At 46.7% G+C, this 19,816-nt stretch overlaps 1 protein-coding gene across 18 annotated transcripts in view; it reads left to right on the top strand.

The window, feature by feature from the left end:
* Positions 1-19,816, top strand: part of FBRSL1 (fibrosin like 1) — a 397,085-nt gene that overhangs the window by 148,780 nt on the left and 228,489 nt on the right. For 13 of the 18 annotated variants that reach the window (XM_072350966.1, XM_072350967.1, XM_072350977.1 and 10 more), the window contains exons 3-4: positions 10,395-10,496; positions 19,394-19,429. In XM_072350966.1, the coding sequence (XP_072207067.1) occupies positions 10,395-10,496; positions 19,394-19,429 (138 nt within the window). Of the gene's footprint in view, positions 1-8,911; positions 8,969-10,394; positions 10,497-19,393; positions 19,430-19,816 lie in introns of those variants that run through there. The other 5 variants (XM_072350971.1, XM_072350978.1, XM_072350979.1 and 2 more) reach the window with 3 other exon arrangements.

Below are 19,816 nucleotides of genomic sequence, written 5' to 3' on the forward strand. Positions count from 1 at the left end.
TTTTTCAGACTCTGTCAAGTTGTACCAAAGCTTCTAAAATACAGATGGTGCTGAAATCCCCAGTGGAAAACAGACTTCTATTTCAAACTTCAGCTCTGTTTTTTTCTCTTGTAGTTCATAGCAGCTTTTGACAGATCAGAAGAGATATTCACAGCTTGATGCAGCTGGATTCTTCTTTGGCATGAGCAGAAACATCTGGCCCCAAAACAGCACATTTCACCAAAGGGCCAAAATACACGCACATACATCTGTTGTGCTAATGTATTTTCCTGTGAACTCAAATGTTAATTGCTTTGTTTTGCTGAGGCAACAGTGTTGGTTCAGTGCATAAGATTGTTTCCTTTAGCCCTCTGTTAATGGTTTCCTTTAGCAGTAATAGGAAACTGTCAGGTATGTTGTGAATTGCATTAGGTAGAATGTTCTGAGCAAGAGTATTTATAGTATGTGTGCAATGGTACCTAGACATGTGCTCTTATGTGGATTTTGAGTATCAAATGAGACAGCTATTAGCACGAAAGCTCCATGTGAGACCAGTTTCACATCTCCAGTAGACGTGGTCAGTTCCTGCATTGTAATTTTGGAGGCTGTTCCATTGCCATTTTACTTGTGCCTTGGTGAATTGTGGACCTGTAGGCTTTGTTCCTTCATTGTGTTTGCTCTTACAGGGAGCTGCAGTTCACTGAAGTCAGAGAAGTCTGTTTGGTGGCTTTTGGTCTCCAGCTTGAGCTTTCAGTTTCATTCCTCTCTGGTTATGGCGGTTTTGATCTCCATTGCTGCCTGCAAAAGATACCCTTGGCCATTTCCAAAATGTGTATCTGAGGTGCTCTGAAGCCCCCAGCCCTTGAGCAGTGCTCAGGCACTATTTCACAGGGCATTGTGCTTAGTTTCCTACAGAGCTGCTTCCCATTCCTCAGCTGTGACTCAAAGCTCAGTGATTGTTAGCTAAAATAATCACCACCCCTTTTGCTTTTACTCATGGTGGACAGTTTCCAAAGGGCTTCACCTTAGCTGCTTTGGCTGTAATTATTCTGAGGTTTTTGTTTATTTTTTTCAGGATGTCAGGCAGCAAACAGGATGTCCCACGGGCACTGAGAGGAAATTGCTTCTGAGCTTCTTTGTGGAGCCGGCTGTGCTCGCTCAGGCAGTTATAACAGCGCTTTCTCAAATGAGAAAACTTGCGGTGGTGATGCAGGATCTGATGGCCTTACTGAAAGTTTCCTTGACAACACTGCTATCTTGGCTGTTCACTGCAGGTGACCATAAGCAGATGGGTTGCTTCTGCAGCGCGGAGCCCCGGGGCCCTGCCATCCTGACCTCAGTATTGGGAGCCTGCAGGAGCAGGTCCTGCCACTGCTGGGATTTGCAGAAGCAGCTGTGGTTTCTCAGGAAGCTTTCTATTGCTTGGGGTGCCAATGGAGGGAGAACTGTCAGGGAAAGGACATGTCCTGAGAAGCCTAGAAAGCAGGGGGTTGGGAGGGTGTGATGAGTAAAAGCAAGTCATGGGTCTGGCTAGAACAAGGTAGATGAAGTTAAAGGAAAAATGTACTTATATTTGGGGACCCTATTTGCTTTGCCAAATCTGATTTATACCACAGCTCGTACCAGCCATCTGCACTCAAGAGGTGGTTCTCCTGCTTTGAGCACTGGTGTTTACACCAGCTGCTGCTGTGCTGGAGCCACGCTCCTACATTGTGGTGGGGGGCTCCAGAAATAACAGAGAGAGGGAGAAAAGATCATTGCAGAGGTGTGACTGTGGGCTGCATGCAGTTTGAGGCATGTTCCCATATAGGTGAAAGACCACCTGCTCCCTACTGCAATTTCAGCTTTGCCATGCAGTCTTCTGCTGGTGCTGAGCCCCACAGCTGGCAGATCTCTGTCTTCCTTGCAATCACACTTGAGTGCCCTGCTCAGATGGAGGAGCTCAGGGTGCTTCTTGGGCAGCCTTCGCACATATTTACTTAGTTTCTTCTGCTTTTGTTTTTGTTTTTCACTTTAGCTTATTAGTTGCATCTGCAGCTTTATCTGGAAAGATGTGCATGCAGCTTGTGCATGCCTACAGCAGCATATGTTCTGTATATCGGGTTTATAGGGATTGTAGTGATTTCTGGATTGATTCAAACAGCAAATCGTTGCTGTATCTGCACACGGTATGTCTTTTCTTTCTTTAACATGTATTATATGACTCACATCTGGCGGTGCTTTAATTGTGCTGTGGTGGTGCCTTGGAGTCCTAGCAATGGCTGTGAAACCCTACGGTGCTGAATAGAGGGTCCTTTACATGGGCAGCTTAGAGGCGTTTGGGTGAATCACTGGGAGGGACAGGGATGCTTTTGGCCCTGCCTTCAACTACAGGAGAGAACCTACAGTGTTTGGTGTTTGCAGATCGCTATGAAAAGTGCAGCTCTCAGCTCTTCCCCAAGCAGCTCTGTTTGGCAGTGTCAGGTCTCTCATAGCTGCCAGCAGCGGCTGTTGTTGCTCATAGCGTGGTACAGCTTTGCTTCTGGATGTGCTCTTTGTCATGAGGGGTTTTTCAAGGAGTCCAAGCTGCTGCCTAGGATTGCCTTCCCCTCCCCATCCGTACTTAATTTTAAAGAAATACTGTTAGCATCTGAATTTTATCAGCAGTGGCTTTGATAGTATATTCCCCACAAAAATATTGATGAAACTATTGAATAGCAGCAAGCCTTGTTTTAATCTTTTCATCTTCTGCAGTGAACATTGATGGTTATTTATATTTATTGACACTGTGTTCTGAGATCTTACCCGATATGGTCCCCATTTCATACATACTTTCTTGGTATTTATGTCACGCTAATTTTATCAGGATATCAGCCAGTATGTGGGCATCGAGGATTAAATATATCACAGCTTTCCAGTTCCCTTTTCAACTAGGCTTAACAAAGAAATGAGACCAGGCTTACTCAAATAGATTAATTTTCCAGAAAGCCTGAAATGTGACTTCAATCAGTCAATCGAAGGAAGTTTTGTGTGTCTTCTCTTGTTAAGCCCTGGTGTCCCATATGCCCCATAGCTGGCCGTAGCTGCCCAGCCATTCCCAATTGCTCCTTTTTCACTCTTTCCCCAATGCTTGCCTCCTCCAGCAGCTATTCCAGATCTGCTGACACATGCCATCCATGTGCACATGAACTCCCATTCTTGTAGGGCTTGTGCAGCAGGCCTGTGCTTTGTTCTTACATGAGTTTGTTCTTAGCAAACGCTGGGGAATCAATCTGCTTTTTTTCCAAGAGCAAAGCACAATTGCATTGAATGGTTTTTGCCCATATGACATCATTAGTAACATGTTTAGCCCTTGGGGATTTTCTCTGACTAGAATCACCTTTGAAGATGATCACCTCTTTTGTCTTTGATTCAGACCTGTTACTTTTAATGGATAGTATTACTAACAGAGAAATGCTGTGATATACAGAGAGATTTTTCTTGGTTGAATTTCCTAACATATTTTGAAACATCTCCTGCAGCTTTGGACAATTTAATATGTATATTAAATCTACTTCTGCTTTGAACATCACAGCTGTTGATATTAGCCTTTAATAGATGGTATCTGTATGTGTAGATGGCAGCAATGTTAGAGCTGTCAGTTCTGATTGCCTCCTACATGGTGTTTAAAAGCATTGTGTAGACTCAGCCTAATGTAGTCTCTTGGCTCCGGCTGAACACAGCTCAGGCCTTGCTCAGGTGATATTGTATGATGGGTACCCAAGACCTGCCCCAGCACCAATAGCACTCGCTGCATCTCCAGTACGAGCCCTCAGCTGATGCTTACTGTATCCCTTTCTTTCATATTGCCCCAGAAAAGTGCAAAATCAGCTTCTTGTTGCGTGCAGATAGGATGGCACTCTATAACTGAGAGCCATAGGTCCAAATCACTTCAGTGTGAAACTTGAAGGCGCAAATCTTATTTAGTAATTTTCTCCAAGGCTTTCAGCTCTCCCAAAGAGTGTTTATTATGTGCTGTTCCTTTGGACCAGTGTCTAAATTAAAGGACAGATAGGGCATCCAGCATCCGGCATAGCGTTACACTTGACATAATAATTACTAGGCGCTGCTGGCTTGTCGGGCATGATTACATACCCACCTTATGCAGACTGGTTCTTTGGTCACCGAGTAACCCCTGTCTGTTCTGTGCCTACAGGTGCCTCCCCTTATGCATAGACCCAACTCATGTGTGGTTTCTCAGCTCTTTCTGCTAAGGGCCTGCAGGGAGGAGCACCATCAGTGTGGTGGGCGCCTTATTGTGCTGGGCTGCCTCATGCTCTGCCTGTTCATCTCAGAGCCGTGCTGCCTTGCCAGCCAGCCCCATTGCTCCTGGGTCTCTGGGGTGAGCACAGGCTGTGGCTGAGCCCCGTGCAGTACCTTGCTCCTCTCACACAGCTCGCTGTAACCCCAGCAGGTCTGTGCCGGCACAGTTTATCACTGACGTATGTCAAACCCAGATTTTCCCAGCTGTCTCCTACCATCTGCCAAGTACGGCTGGGGGCACGCAGAGTGCAGTTTGCTATGCAGGCCTGATGGCAGCTGGAAAATCAAGCAGTTTTGCCTACTGAAGCACCAGCTCTCTTTTAAAACAAGCAGGAGCTGTTGCTTTGCCACACACCTGGCCATCATGGCAGTGCAGGGCAGCAGTGTGGCTCTGCTCCACGGCCCAGGCTGCCTGTGCTGGGGAGAATGTGTGCTGCTGTCCCAGTACCTTGTCTGGATGCAGAAACCAACAGTGCCTTTGGTTGAGTATTTGGACTTTTCCCTGGCACCCTGTTTTGCCATGGTGCGCTGCTGCCCGCCCTCCTGCAGCAGCTGACTGGCAGCCTGAAGGCAGAAAGTCTTTGCTAACAGGAACTTGCCTTCCTTGCATCCCAGAGAGAGAGGTTAAAATTAACCAGCAGGTTACAGGCTGGTGAGCTGCAGTACCAGCCGTGCCAATAACTTTTCCAGAGGAAATAGCTAAGCCAGCGTTAGAAACCAGTTGTCTCTCTGCCATTCAAATGTATAAACTCTAAGCTTCTAAAAATCCTTTTTTACATCAATCCAGAAAGTTATACAGAAATAAGGGAGGGGAAACGTTTTTGTGTGCCACAATGATGGGCTTTGTTTTGCTCTCGGTCGCGGTGAGTAAAGATGGACGTGTGGTGTTGGCGGTGAGTTATGGCTGTGACGGCTGATCACAGCATCCACGGCAGCACCACCCAATTAGAAAAACTGCTCTGATCTAACCTGATGTTACTGTCATTTTTTAAAATGAGCCCTACTTCAATCATAAAATCCTCAGACCATAACATTGCTTTCTACGCCATATGTCCTTATTTAGAGGGAAAAAAATGATTGCACCCTTAATTCAAAGGGAACGTTTCCCTCTGAGCCAGAACTCAATAAAATGTATCAAAAAAATTGTGGAAAAGGGCAAGCAAAGAAAATCAAATTGCAGCGTGTGAAACGATTTAAGGAGGGACCTGGGGAATACATAATCTCCAAACTGCCAAGTTAGAGCAAGTATAAAATATACAAACAAGCCTGATATTTTTCCCAGTTGATCTCATTACGAGGTATGCTTGGGATAGATAAATTTTGTTAGAATGCATTAAGGCCGGATTTTCAAGGAAACAAGTCAGAAGTAATGCGTTTAGCTGAATCCACCTTGTTTTGATACATGGCTCTTTTCAGGTTTAAAGAAGTACATTTTTAAAGCCAAATGGTTTGTTTTGTTTCAGGCATTAAAGCTGGAGGCAACGCAGTGGCTATTTTTTGGGTTGTTTTTTTCTTTTTCCTCCTTCTGGAAAACTGACACTTATAATTTCAACGTGCTCTTTAATCACCAGGGCAGAGCACTGTGCCGTATCTTTCACTGCCACTTATTGTTGCCTGCTTAAAATACACTGAGCCGGTCTCGAGTGTGATCCCTTAACAGACTGTTTCGTCCACAAATAGTAGTTTTTCCAAGTCTCCAATATATCTTAATTAAATTGTCCATTTGTATTTATTAAGGCAGTTTACTGTCTCCTGCTGCAGAAGGCTGCTGCCGCCGATAGTCTACCAATAGAAACACAAGCTTATCTGGGAGTTGATAATAAAGTGCCAAGCATATGTTAGCAAAAAAAAAAAGGTCTTCCTGAAACGTGGTTTAAGCATCATTTTCTTGTTTGCTGGGAAGGGAACAGGCCTTACAATTAGCTTTGATACGTTTTTGGAACAGTTGCTCATAATGATTCTTGCAGCCTTAGGGAACCATCTTCTTTGTTATTCTGAGATGCTATCTGCAGGAAAGTTTTCTTCCTCCGGCCAGCCCTGTAGGAAGGAGCGCTCTGGCAGAGCGGGCGATAACGCCGTTGTGCACTGATGAGATGCAGCATTAGTTGAGATGGATGGACACGATAAGGTGGATTCATCCCTACCCCCGGTGATCTGAAAGCTTGGACCTAAGCTCTGCAACTTGGATGCCTCTCAGCTGTACCTACTTATCTCCAGGCAGCTTATGCCAAGATAGATTTGCCTTGAAGTCAGTGAAATCCTGAATCTGATGGTTGCTTTCTCTCAGCACACATGAAAGTTGATCTTGCAGAGCTCTTAAAGGAATTAAACTTTTTTTCTCAAGCAGTTAATGGGTTCCTGGAAGACCATGAATGGGCATAGAGCTGCATGGACCTCCTTGTCCCCATCTGACCTGCGTGGCACACTCGTGCCTATGGAAGTGCTCCCAGGGTGCAGTGCAGAGGTGGTGGTGCCTGTCCGAGGCAGGAGAGCGGATGGACAAACAGACCCATGGGAGCCACCAGAACAGGCATTCCTGAGCCCAGTGCTTTAATTATGTCTCTCCTCCAGGGCGTTGCCTCCTGTGTTGCCTTCAGAACAGCACAGAATTGATGGGAATTTCTCCCCCCTCTCTGTGTGTGTCCACGTGACCCATTTTGTAAGAAGCAGACATGCACCCAAGCAGTGGGAGAGGTTTCAAATCCGACCGCTGTGACTTTAAGAGAGAGGAAAAACCGCTAAGGAAGGAAAATAAAAATCCCACAGCCTGTTGTAGCAGCTGTAGCTTCAGATCGTGTGGAAAATGAAGGCAGATGATTCAATTTGGCCTGTGCCCCGAGTACATTTCCAAATGCTTCTGTGTGTGCGCAAGATAATGAACAAATATATTGAGATGGCACAAGATCAGTCCAGGCTCGCCGCTGCACAAGCCGGGGAGCTCCCAGCAGGAGCGAACTAGCCGTGCTGGGTTAATGGGGGTGAGGGTCGGGGAGCCCAGCACCTTTCAGAACAACTTAAGAAAAGAATTTGTCTCCTTTTGCCCCGGGCTCCCCACAGCACTCCGGTGGAGCTTGTGATAAATCCAAGTGTGTTTATTAATAACGAGCGGGGGCAGCGGGCTCGTGATTGGAGAATAGGTGCGCCAAATAGAAATGTGCTTTCCTCTGACATGGACGGAGCGTAAGTAAATGGAGAATGGACTGATCTGTTGTGATTGAAAAGCTGGTGCTGAGAGCCAGCGTGGTGATAATGAGAAAGCCCTTTTAGGGATCTGAGACCCCGTTCTGCCCATTCATATCTCTCTCTGCCCACACTCCCTAAGGAGAGTCAGGGAGGGCACAGGTTTGATGGCAGGAACGAAAAGGCAGCAGCAGTTCAGGAAGCAGAGCTGGACTTTAATGAGAGCCGGAGTTATTACTAGAATGAGTTATGGTATTTAATCATGCTACATGATGTCCAACAGCGCAAGGTTCATAATTCTTGGCTCAGATATGGCTGGGGATTGTCCATGAGCACCTGCAGCATGCAAATGGACTGCAGCCGTGCAGGTCCTCCCAGGCCTTGCTCCTGCCAAGCCAGCCTGCCATGCAGCACTGCCCGGCTCTGCTGCATTCCAAGCCAGCAGGTCAGTGCTTTCTGCTGCAAACCAAACCTGAGCCATGGCAGACAGAAGGGACTGCCCACTCCAGCTTTTCTCTGCACTGCATTGCCTTGTGTCCTTCTCGTGTGTACCTCTAGGTTATTTGCTCCTATACTTCAAATATGTAACGATTGCTACTGATACTGCTTTAATGTCTGAGTGAATTCCCAGCACTGTGTTGCACAGGAAGGTGCAGCGTGTTTCTCCTGCACAGCTGTGGCACTGCTTGCTGGGCTGCGCCTCAGGTCTGCGCCTGGCCCTAGGGGGTCCTGCAGCAGGGCTGCACTGCTGCCTCCTTGCCTCTGCTCCCCAGACTTGGGCAGCTTGCTGCAGTGCAGATCAAGGAGAAGGAGAAACCTTTTTGGAGGCAGAGCAGCAGGTTTTATTGTAAAGCTTGATTGGGGGGGGCACAAGTCAGGAGGAATTTCAGGAGCTCAAGCAAAAACAGCCACAGAAAATGACTGGAAGTCGAGCAGCCAGCAATTGGAAAAGAAGCTTCTGACTGGCTTGCTGTGATACCCCAGGCTGCTGAGAGTGCCCATGAAGCCAATGCATCCACTTAGCAGAACAACTTGTCCTCCTAGCTGGGTCCTGCATGTGGCTCATTAGGGTAATTACTGATGAATTAAGGCAGCTTGGCTCAGCGCTGGGGCTGCGGGTGTGCAGGCTCCCCTGCTGGCAGGCAGCAGGTGTAAATGAACAACATCTGTCAAAAAGGCTGATGACCCTCTTACTTCACAGCGGCAAACTGGGGACAGAGGTAGTGCAGCAAGTTTAATAATTGATATTTACTTGGAAAGGTTAATGGCAGCAGTGATGCTTCTAATTTGCTTGCCCGCGCAAGACCTTGTCGGGTCAAATTGTCTCAATTTGTTACCTTGTGTGTAGGTGTAGTTCTCCTTTAATGAAATCTGGAGAAAAGAAGCAGGTGGTGTTGGGAGCATACTGTAACTTGAGAAAAACAGCCAGGATTGAAGCCTGGGAACAGGTTGGGCAAGTCTGTGCTAACTTTGAACAGCTGACAGCTTAGTCCCTTTGAATAGCCCTGTAGTGAACGCTGGCTCTTAGGTAGGTTAAGGGATTTGGAATGGAGTAATTTATTTCTCCTTTAAGTTGCAGCTGTCCAGTTGTTTATGTCAAAAGCACAGTAATGGCTTTGGTGTGTTGCTGGGTGAGAGCAGTCAGGTTACGGATCGGAAAGCCAGGGAATTCAGCAGGTATTTCCCTACTGCATTTAGGGAGATGGTAGTTCTTTCCTATAATAGTTAAAAAGTTTCCATTTCAGGAGAAACAAATGTGGTTGTTGTGTCTGGATGTGCTGAAATTGGAAGGTGAGAGTCTTCAAATCCAAGAGCTCCAGAAGAGGTGGAGGATGAGTGGGAGGCAGGAGAGCTGTGCTTTGAGCACACGGATGTCCAGGGGCTGAGAGCTTGTAGTGCCAGCAGCTTGAAAGGCAGCGATTAATGCAGTATTGCCCTTTGCCCGATTGGCTTGGCATGAATCCTAGCCAAGATAATGTGATAACTGAAATCAGGATTGCTTAATGAAGACCTGAAAGAGAATAAAATAAGCGAATGCCAGTAATTTTAGGTATTTTGAAAAGAAAAATATCTTTTCGAATGTATTTATTTTATGTGGGAGGAAAACTGTGATTGATGGTAGCCACAGCACTGGTGTAATGCGGTTAGATTTCAGTGCTTGATGTCGTCGTTGGTCTTTTTATTAAGGAAATAAAACAGGGTGGGTTAATCGTGATGAGTTTCAAGTGGTCAATTCCCTGCCTTATTACTAGATGCAAATGCAGAGTTGCCACTGGTGGAAGAGCTTCTAGGAGACCCCAGCAGGGTTTGCATCTCCTTGTTGTGTCAGATGTAAAATCCCTCTTGGTAAAGTTTGGGGTGTGGTGGGGTTCACCAGCGAAAGCCTTCTACTGGGGCTGCGGGCTGCAGTGAGATAGGACAGAGAGAAGCAAGGGGGTTTTATTGCCATTAGAAGTACCAATTTGTACAGCCGACATTTTAAATGGTGTAATTTAAATTGAACCAAACTGATATGAATAGAACCTATTAACAAATTAAACACTTCTTTCCACCCAATATTTCACAAGGGAATTAACAGAATAATTTGTTAGTAAATGAGACCAGGAAGGAAGCTGTGAATGACATATCTATCCCATCCTCCTGCCCGGCAACGCACTTTACGGATGGCAGAGGGAAGTTAGGTGATGTCCCCGACTGTCACCTCTCGCTTAGCGAATAAAAACAAACTTCAGGAGGGGCAGTTTGGTGGTCAGAGGACCAGCCCTGGTGGTAGGAGTTACCTGTGGGCACTTATGATGAAAAGGCCAACTTTGGAGAGTCCCCGTGAGCTGGGAAGCATCCCATCTGCGGTGCCACGGGTGTAGGAGCGACACTGCGAAGCGCCGTCGGTGACCTCGGGAACCGGTGGCAGTGCTTGAAAATTTCCTTTTTCCCCCTCCTTCTTCTCCCTCTAGATGAAGGTCCCCACAAGCAGAAGTGGCAGAAATAGCGAGGAGGACAGCATCAGGGAGGCCACAAGCTCTCAGCGGAGCAGCTCCAGGGACCGCCTCAGTGATGTAAGTACCGTTCAGGAGAAAGCACCGCTTGGCTGCAGCAATTCCCGCTGCTGACATGGCTTTTCATAAATCTTGCTGAACAAATGTTGGCATCCAGAGGTCACTGTGTAATAACTTTTTTTTTCTATGTCATGATTGAGTGTTATGGCATAAGTGGTTGAGCTGCCTCGCAAACACTATAATCACGGTGCAAATAATATGATAAGCGAAAGATCAGAGATGGGAAAACAAAATGGAATTGTTATTCCTTGGGGGAAAGCGGCTCGATGTTTTGTTGTGTTTTCTCCAAGAAGTTGCGTTAAAAAGCTTTTTACAGTATTTTTGGTTTTAGCTCCTGCGCGTAATTGCGTAGTTTGGGTGCGAAGTCAGTTCGTCTAATTTTACGCCTCCTGCCTCCAAGATATGGGAGGTTCTGGGGGGAGAGCTGTCATTCTCTCAGGAAATTTGATGGTACGTTGAGTGAAATGTTATGATAAAACAAAAGCAAACGGTGCCTTCGTGTGTAAACACACAAATGGGCTTTTGAGTCACCGAGAAATCAATGGCAGTGCTGGGATAATTTTATATGAAGGCTTTTTGTGTTAGCAATTAGCATTTCGCCTTCATTAAAACATGATTTTTTACTAATTAGGACCTTTCCCGTTAGGAGAGATTTAAATGAAGAACAATAATCAAACGCTGGCACGAGCATGTCTGAAATATTAAATTTGCCATTTCAATGGCAAGCCACAGAAATCCCAGAGCGAGTGGTTTTCATGTTGAGTTCTATTAATGTAAAATATGCTTCATAACTAAAACCTGTCACAGAAAACGGCTCACACCAGCTAAATTCAATTGGACAGTTAATTTAGCTTTAAAATTGAAAACACTACCTCCGCTTCAGGATGCAAAGGGAAGGGGGGGGGAAGCCTTTGATAAGTGTAATGTATTTGCTATTAAGGCTTTCAGAGCCCATTCTATAGGAGGAGAAGGGAGAAAAGGGGGGAAAAATGGCTCCCACAAATGTGTTTAAAAGCTGAAAGTATTTATTAAAAATGTCAGCAGAAAAGTGCTTTTGGCAGATTAAAGCGGGATTCAGCTTGACAGCTCTGACAGGGAAATGTGACGGGGGAAAATTCTCTCTACATGTTTGGAGTGTGAATGGGGACTGTAAACAGCCCCTGCAGCGGGAGGAGGAGCGATGCAGCCTCATCCTGTGAGCCAAGCCCAGCAGTGCCAGCCCCTTCTCCTGGGGGTGGGTGGGGGTCCCTGGGTCATGTCACCCCCTGAGGGGCACCTTCAGTGGGGCTGGCGGGCAGCAGCAGTCCCCATTGTGCTTGTAGGTCTAGTCGATGCGATCCCCTCCATCCCCTCCCCGTGGCCGCTCTTGACAGGTGTGTGAGTGCAGTGCCTGGCAGCATGGCAACGTGGGGTACTGGGAGAGGAATAAGGCAGCCAGACCCTGCCATGAGTGCAGGTCAAAGCGTTAAGCAGTACTGGAGCCTCTCCTTGTTAAGCCAATGTACTTGCAATTCTTTCTCTTCTTTTCCCTTTGCCCCCAGAGTTACGGGCAGCGCCTGTAGGAGTGGCATGAGTGCCTAATTCCTTCCAAACCATCAAAGGCAGTTAATCAGACAGTGAAATTCAGTGGGAAATAGGTATTCTTTTTCTTTTCAGTCAGTGGGGATGTCTGGGCAGTGCCTGGAGGCCAGGGCACGCTTCTGAGCTTTGCTGGAGTTGCTCTCGTGACCTGACAACCCATTGCAAATGGGAATTTTTCAAATTAGTAATTAAACAGTTTGAAAAGTAAGGTTCATGAATCACAGAATGCTCTTCGTTCATTACGTGATGAGTGCAATTTAGCTTTAATTACGTACAACGCTTCCTTGCATACCAGTAAATGTTCTGTAGTCTATTTAGTGATTGTCAGAAAGTCCCACAGGCGCAGTCGGGTGGTTTTCCCCGTGTTCATGCCAGGGAGCAAAGCAGCAGGTTGTTGGTACAAGGGGACAGGGAAGGGTGAGCAGAGGATGCCGTGCTGCAGAGATTCAGTTTGCACAGGGTCTGTGCTGTGACTCAGGTCCTTGTGCTGCTCTGAAGCTGTGTAACCCGGCTCGTGGCTTCTGTGAGTGGTGGGCAGCTGAAGTGGTGCAAGGCTTTCTGCGTGGCACTGAGTGTGGGGAAGCAGCTGGGCAGGAGGGCTGTGCAGGTAAGGCAGGTTGGTACTGCTTTTGGTTAGGGGTTACGCATGGAACTCTTAGGATGCGGTTGCAGTGGTGTGGCTGCACTCCATGCAGATGGATGTGCTGTGCCAGGAGGCACCTGGGCTCGTTATTGCTCTTCACCGAGTGGCTCTCCTGCTGTTCCTTGGTGCATTTGACCTTCAGGACTGGTTTTCGTGCTGCCTTTCCCTCCCATCCCTTTCCCCATTAACTTGGGCGAACAATGTGGTAAATGGGGCGGGCGGCAGGTTTGGCTGCTGCAGGGCAGCACGCAGCAGGTGTGGTGGGAAATGTGTGTCTGAAAGTGCCGGTTAGCACGCTCAGCACTGCCACCTTCGGAGCACGGCAGTCCTCCCCGCGCCGCACTGTGGGCTCCATTGGGAAGGTGCTATTATGAACAGCTTTAGCTCCTCCGTGTGATTTGTTTCTCGAGGTGACTTGTTCAATGGGATGCCAGTAAGTTGTTCTTTATTTACATTAATGCATGTCATTAGTCTCTAATGGACCGTGAAGTCAAGAGGTGGCCTGGTCTGTCGTGAAGTAATTGCACTCTAAAGAAAACCAAAGCCAGTGATTGATTGTGTCTTGCACACGCGGGCACGCTCACACCGCCGCCAGCCGCAGAATGAGAGCGTTCTGCTGCTGCTTTGACACAGTGCAACTTCCACAAGGGGACAGCGCTGCAACTTCAGGGCAAAACAGCAATTGTGCTCCACAGTCCCTTCTTTCCAGACGTTACGCTGAGTGCCATTTATTATGGGTCACCGGGAAAAAATGCTTATTATCATCTGGTGAAGTCATCTTTGGCTGCAGAGGTGTGATTTGTTGGGGCTGATCTCGTCCTTGGGATGACGAAACTTCTGAGCAGGATAGCAGACAAGTTTTAACCCGGGTCTGCGCAGCTGATACGATGGAGCGTGGGACAGGGGGGTGGGAATTGGCTGCTTGTTTGTGTTCCCAGTGTTGATGTGAAATTCCCTTAAAACCTGTTCCTAAGCTGACATCCCTGCTACTCGTGTACTCTCGAGTCCTCTACAACCAGCACAGAGTCAACAGCCCTGTTCCAGAATAGGATTTTCCTCTGCTGTCTTTCATAGCGCGGTAATTGGAAGTTACCAGAGAATTAAGAGCCAGATAAGCCATACTGCTATTTCGTTGTGTTGACCCAAGTAAAAGTGGAAGGCTTGGGCATTTTGTTTTGGCTTTCCCCGTGTTCCGTAATTGTCCTAGTCTTTTCTGATGTCCTGAGCAGTCCAAAAATCCACACAGAGCCTTGTATAATGGCTTTTAAAAAAAAAAGGGTTTTATCTTTTCCTTGACCCATCAGCTTAAGAACTGCCTGCTTTTTAATGGATTTTCTCCCTCACTAAATTGAATGGATCGTCCCTCATTATCATTTAAATAGAAGCCTCACTCCCTGTGAACATGGAAAATTTGAATGTGGTAGTAGAGCTGTGATAATTTGAAATATTCGGAAGGTGGGGGCAAGGAGGGGGAGCAGGCGGCAGAGTGCAGAATTGCTGAATATAATTGTCATGGATTCTCAATTTTGTTGCCACAAGATGGGAAAATAGACTAATAATTGTCTTCCAACCCTAGTAGAATAGTTGCCCTAGTTAGCTGAAGCTAACACTCTAATTGTCATGGGGGCACAGAGATGAATGAGGATGTATGCAGGGCACAGCCAGGGCTAAATTGAGTGATATACTAAGGCAAAGAGCAAATTGGCAATTATTGGCCCAGCTGAAAAGGTTGGCAGGTGTGCTGCTTTCTCACGAGCCCTTAGGGGGAAATTGGAAATATAAAATATCGACCGTAAATACTCGCTGATTAGGAAATATGTTGCAAGAGGTGCTGGCCACTTAAGAGTCAAAACTCTCCTTTTCAAGGGATTGACTTCAGTTGAACAAAAAAGAAAAAAAAAGGAAAAGGAAAAAAAAGCAAGCCCTGCTACTAAGTTGTTCAGAGCTTTTTCCTCTCATCTCCCATCCCCCAGGCTATCTGTTCAGGTTTTCCGTCATCCTATTTTCGTATGTTTGTTTGTTTTTCTTTAAATGTATTAACAGACAGAAGTCTTTTAGGAAATTGAGAGATTTTCCTCTCTCTGAACGTTCTTTGATAAGTGCCTAGCATACTGTATAGACTAGATACACAATTCTCTCTCTGGTAGATGAATACAAAACAATTTCTGTGGTTTCTAATTCAAACAGTTTGCTGTGATCTCCTTTTCTTTGTGTGCCATCAGTCACTATCTCCCCCTTCCCTCCTACTTTCTGTACCACGCTTACCCTCCTGGGGCAATGGGATTAAAGCTGCAGCAGGGCACAAAGCTGTAGATCCATTACGTGCGCCTAAGGCTGAAGTACCTTGCCAGAAGCATGATCAAAAGATCCACTGAAGTGAGAATTGGACCACGGTGGCACCGCAGGTCCACATTTATCCTCTTTAGAAATGGTGAGATGTGTAGGATGCCTGGTCTCAGTTCTGGGCAGGGTGTGATGGGATGGAAGAGCTCAATGTGATTCAGACCAGGAAAAGCTGAGCACAGGGATGCTGCAGAGGCTGGTACCCTGAAGGAGCTCTTTGGAAGGGCTGGAATAGCAATATGTCATAGAATCTCAGAATATCTCGAGTTAGAAGGGATCTCTAAGGGTTGAGTGCAACTCATGGCTCTGCGCAGAAGTACTCAAGAATCAAACCACAGAACTGAGAGCATTCTCCAGACTCTTCATGAGCTTGGGCAGCTCAGAGCTGCACCCACGGCTCAAGAGAGCCTGTGCCAGTGCCCAGCCACCCTGTGGTGAAGAACCTTGTCCAGATATCTGGCCTTACCCTCTCTTATCACAGCTTCATGCCATTCCCTCAGGTCCTATCACTGTCACAGGAGAAAAGAGACCTTCCCCTGGTGTGATTTAAGGCCATTACCTCTTGTACTGTCCCTGTTATCTGAGGAAGGTGGCTGACCCCGACCTCACTACAACCTCCTTTTGGAGGAGAGCACAGTTAAGCTCTGCCTTGAGCCTCCTCTTTACCATACTAAACAGTCCCAGTTCCCTCAGCCACTCTTTGTATGACTGTCGGCATAAAACTTTGTGCTGTTGGTGATTGCTCAGCTCTAATTGTCTAAATCTCTCCGCAAGGCCTCTCCACTCTTGGTGGAGTCAGCAGCTCTTCCCATTTGTGTATCATCAGCAAACTTGCTCAAAACACCTTTTAGTCCTACATCCGAGTCATTAAAATGGAGCCTGGAGGTCCCCACTGGTGAGCTGTCATCTGCGAACCTTTGGGAAACGATGGACAGTGGCTGCCCCTCCACATACCGGGCTAGAATCTGATCCCTGGTTAGAAAAGTAGTGTAAGGGATTTAGAGCTTGGTGAGGTAAAGGCAGCAAGAGGATTGTTGTAAGACTCCCCATCAGACCGTGAGTCTTGATTTGTTTTACATCATAAGAGCAGGGGAAGGCCATGTATACAAGGGAAATAACACTTCCCATCAGTTTAGTAGACTAGCTTGGAAAAACTTACTGAAGGTTGTCAGTGAGGTTTTGTCATGATTTTCTCTTCTAGATCACAATTGTGGTATTTGTAATGAATGAAGAAGAAACCTCTTAAATAAAACTGCAGCGCATCTCCAACTCTGAAGGGCGTTGGTGTGGGAATAGTTGAGTTTTTCAACAGTGGGATTTTGACTTTGCTGCCAGAAAGGTGCATATTTTTTTTTACAACCAATGTAATTAACAGCAGAGCTATCCCAGAGTAGAGATAATTCACTCTGTGACATAGCTGAAATGTCTTGTCTGTGCTGTCTGGTTTTGTTTTTAACCTTGGGCTTAAGAAGAACTAAAAATCTTTAGCTGCAAAAGAGCACATCATCTGCAAAACGTTATAAGCCATTTGTCTTTATGCACAAATGCCACCTGGCTCTGTAGTTCCACTTACACATCATTAAATGCACAGACCAGCCTCATTATGCCCCTAACAAGTACCAGGCTCCCTTGGAAGCTTCAGGTATTATGGGCAGTGCAGAGAGAGGCACGAGGGCCACCAGTCCTGGCATGGCAGCAGCCACACAAGACTGCAGCTGCAGGCTGTCGAGTAACTGCTCCTGCCAGACAGGCTCGCATTCACCACCACAGGTCTCTCCCAGCTTGGGTAGTGGCCAAGTTAAAACCTCCACTAAGATTTCTTACATTTGCAGCTACTATTGATCATTTTTCCCTCTTATTTGATGTGGATATTGAGACATATGGATTGAGCTATGTTTATATCAACCCCAAAAGATATTCTCTTTAGGAACATCCGCCGCCGTTGCACGCAAACTGTTCTGCTCTGGCACTCATAGCTGATGTTTGCTGGTGCATTCAGAGCTTCTCCATGTGGCAGTCTGGTATGGATCCTCCAAAAGAGACCCAGCATTCCCAACTAACCAAGAAGGCAACGGTGGTTTGTTAGATGTGCAGAAAAATGCGTGCAAACAGCTCTAATTGTTGGAAAGAATGTTACAAGTTGAATCCAAAGTATTCACCAGCTTCTAACTTTATACGCATAATACAAGTTTTGAGGGAGGAAAAAAAAACAACAACTTTTTCCCCTTGATTTCCAGGAAATGCAATGTTAAGACTTGCAAGGGAGAAATCGGTCCTTAGATGTGAGAAATGCCAGTGTAAATTGCCATTCCGTTTTAATTATTTCTGATGTAACCCTTTTATTCAGCAATTGTTTGTTCTTTTCTGCTGGGTGGTTTTAAATCATTGGCCTTGCAGATTCTTGGGGCTCTTGGGCAGCCTGGGATGCCGGGCTGTTATCTCAGCAACTCAGATCTGCGGTTGGCGTGCCTGGGTCCGCCAGGCAGGGGTCTGCTCTGTGCCTGGAAAGTATTTGGGAGTCCGCAAGTCTCTGAGATTGAAAAGAGCTGCTTTACAGCAAGGCTGCTCGGAGGGGCTGTCTCCCTAGGGAGAAGCTTTGAATGAAACCTCCTGTTTCTGGTTTGGGTTATTATTTCCAATTTGTTAGACTCTGTTGGTCTGTTAGAAGTGAGCTGAGTGAGGGGCAGAGGAGGAAGCACCGTCCGTCCTGCTTTCCCTCCCACCTCTCCCGTCTGTGTGCTTGGGGTGAGCGGCGGAGCAGCCATCATTTTATTTTATGTATTTAGGAGGAGTGATGGGTTCCCTTTAGGTTCTCAAAAAGAAAGAAGTGTTGCTTCCCTTCATTTCATCCATCTGTAGCAGTTTCTGGGCAGCTTAGATGGAAGAGGTTTTATAAATACCTCAGTAGCTTTTTATAGCTTGAAGGCAGAGGCCAAATCCATGCGTGATACACAAAAGGCCAAAGGTTTGCCCCCATATAGGATCTGTTACTGGCATCTTGGACCTGCCTTGGAGCTGCCCTTTTCTCACAGAGCAGAGATCTTTGGAGTCCTGTGTGCCAGGCAGGGCTCTGAGAATGGCAGTGAGGAGGGTTCTGTTGTACAGGTGGGGAGCTGCAGGTGTTTGCAGTAGCTCAAGGCCAGTTTGCATCAATCTTTTTGGGGGTGCTGTGCTGTTTTGGTTGTTGAGTACCACGGTAACATGTGCTGCTGCTGCAGGAAGAGAGGTAATCTTTGAAGTCCGCCTGCAGTGCGTCAGTGTTCAGCCTTTGGTACCCACTGCAATGTCAGTCTTTGAAATGGGACTGCTGAGACTCCCTGAATCTGGTTTAATAAAGTCACGTAGCAAGGGCGTCGTGATTATAAATCACACTTGGAAATGGGCCTGCAGAGTGCTTGCTGGGTCATGTGCTGCTGTTCCCTCTGTGTCCCATGCCGCGCTGTTCCAGGCTCCTTTTTAATTTCCAAAAAGAAGGCATAGAGCAGCAGCTGCAGATAGAGGTGGAATTCATTTAGCTGCTTCAAGGAGGCCACTGCCAGCGACAAGCAGCAGCTCAGTGGCCTTGGGCTGTGGTGAGGGGAAGGAGAGCCAAGCGGCTGGAGGTGGTATAATAGAAAGGAAAAGCACTGAGTGATTTGGCAGCGTGTGAAAGAGGTAAGGATGTGGTAGAGAAAGGAGCAGAAGGAGCTGGAATGAAAAGCAGAAGTAAACAATATAATTTAACTTATTCAAAAGGGACAGAATGCTTATTAAAGCTCTGAGAGATGATAAATTAGTGCTTCGGTGCTATTGTTTCAGATAGAGCTGTCATATGGTAATACTGCGGCGATGAAGGCTGCAGGCTCATGAATTCATAGAGGGGAATGGAAGTGGGCTGTGTGGTTACGTGGCAGAGCTGGAGCTGGCGAGGCAAGATGTGCTGCCTGAGCCAGGGGACATCTGTATGCCCATGTGCTGCGAGGAAGTGGTCGTTGCCTCCTGGAGAGGGACAGCTTAAACAAATACTCCGGTGCATCCTTGAGTCTCTGTTTCTATGAAGATGCATCCCACACCAAAAGCCTTTACCTCAGTTAGAAGGTGCTGCTGAAGCACTGCTATATCTTATGAAACCCATGTCTGAAATAGCTCCGGAACCCTCCCCTGGAAATGCTCTTTTGCTGTCGCTCCCATGGCAGCACGCAGGATGTCAGGAGAGAATTGGAGGTGCTCTGCTTGTGAAGTTTTCCCCTAAGTAACACTGGGCTGGGGGAGGGAATCACAAAATGATCTGATCTTACATTACACGGAATCTCTTGCATTACTTACTGTGGCATATTGTTTCCTCCCACAGAGTTCTGCTCAATCGCTTTCAGGAAGAGGCTACTCCGTAAGTCATTTTACAGCTAATTCTTTCACTTCTGTTGATGTTGATTGCAGAGGTCTACACCACCTATTGCCTATCCACTGCCATGAAAGAAATGCAGGGTATAGGAAGCAGGCGTAGGGAATGGGCCTATCATGCACCTGGCAAGGGACCAGTCTGACATATGAGAGAGCATGAAGGGTCCGGGGATCCTTGGATTTAATTTTATGCCTTTGGAGAGGGTTCTTTTCTTGTTGGATAGTGCATTTGAGATAGAGAGTCAGTGCCTGAGAATTGAAAGATGTGTGGAGAGTTTTCAACATCAATGGGAGATGCTTCCCTCCTCTCTCTCACTCAATCCCATATAGGTTGCCATTTATGCATTAAATACAAGAATCAAAGAGAAAGTTA

The sequence above is a fragment of the Excalfactoria chinensis genome, chromosome 16, assembly GCF_039878825.1.
Source record: "Excalfactoria chinensis isolate bCotChi1 chromosome 16, bCotChi1.hap2, whole genome shotgun sequence".
Lineage (NCBI taxonomy): Eukaryota > Metazoa > Chordata > Aves > Galliformes > Phasianidae > Excalfactoria > Excalfactoria chinensis.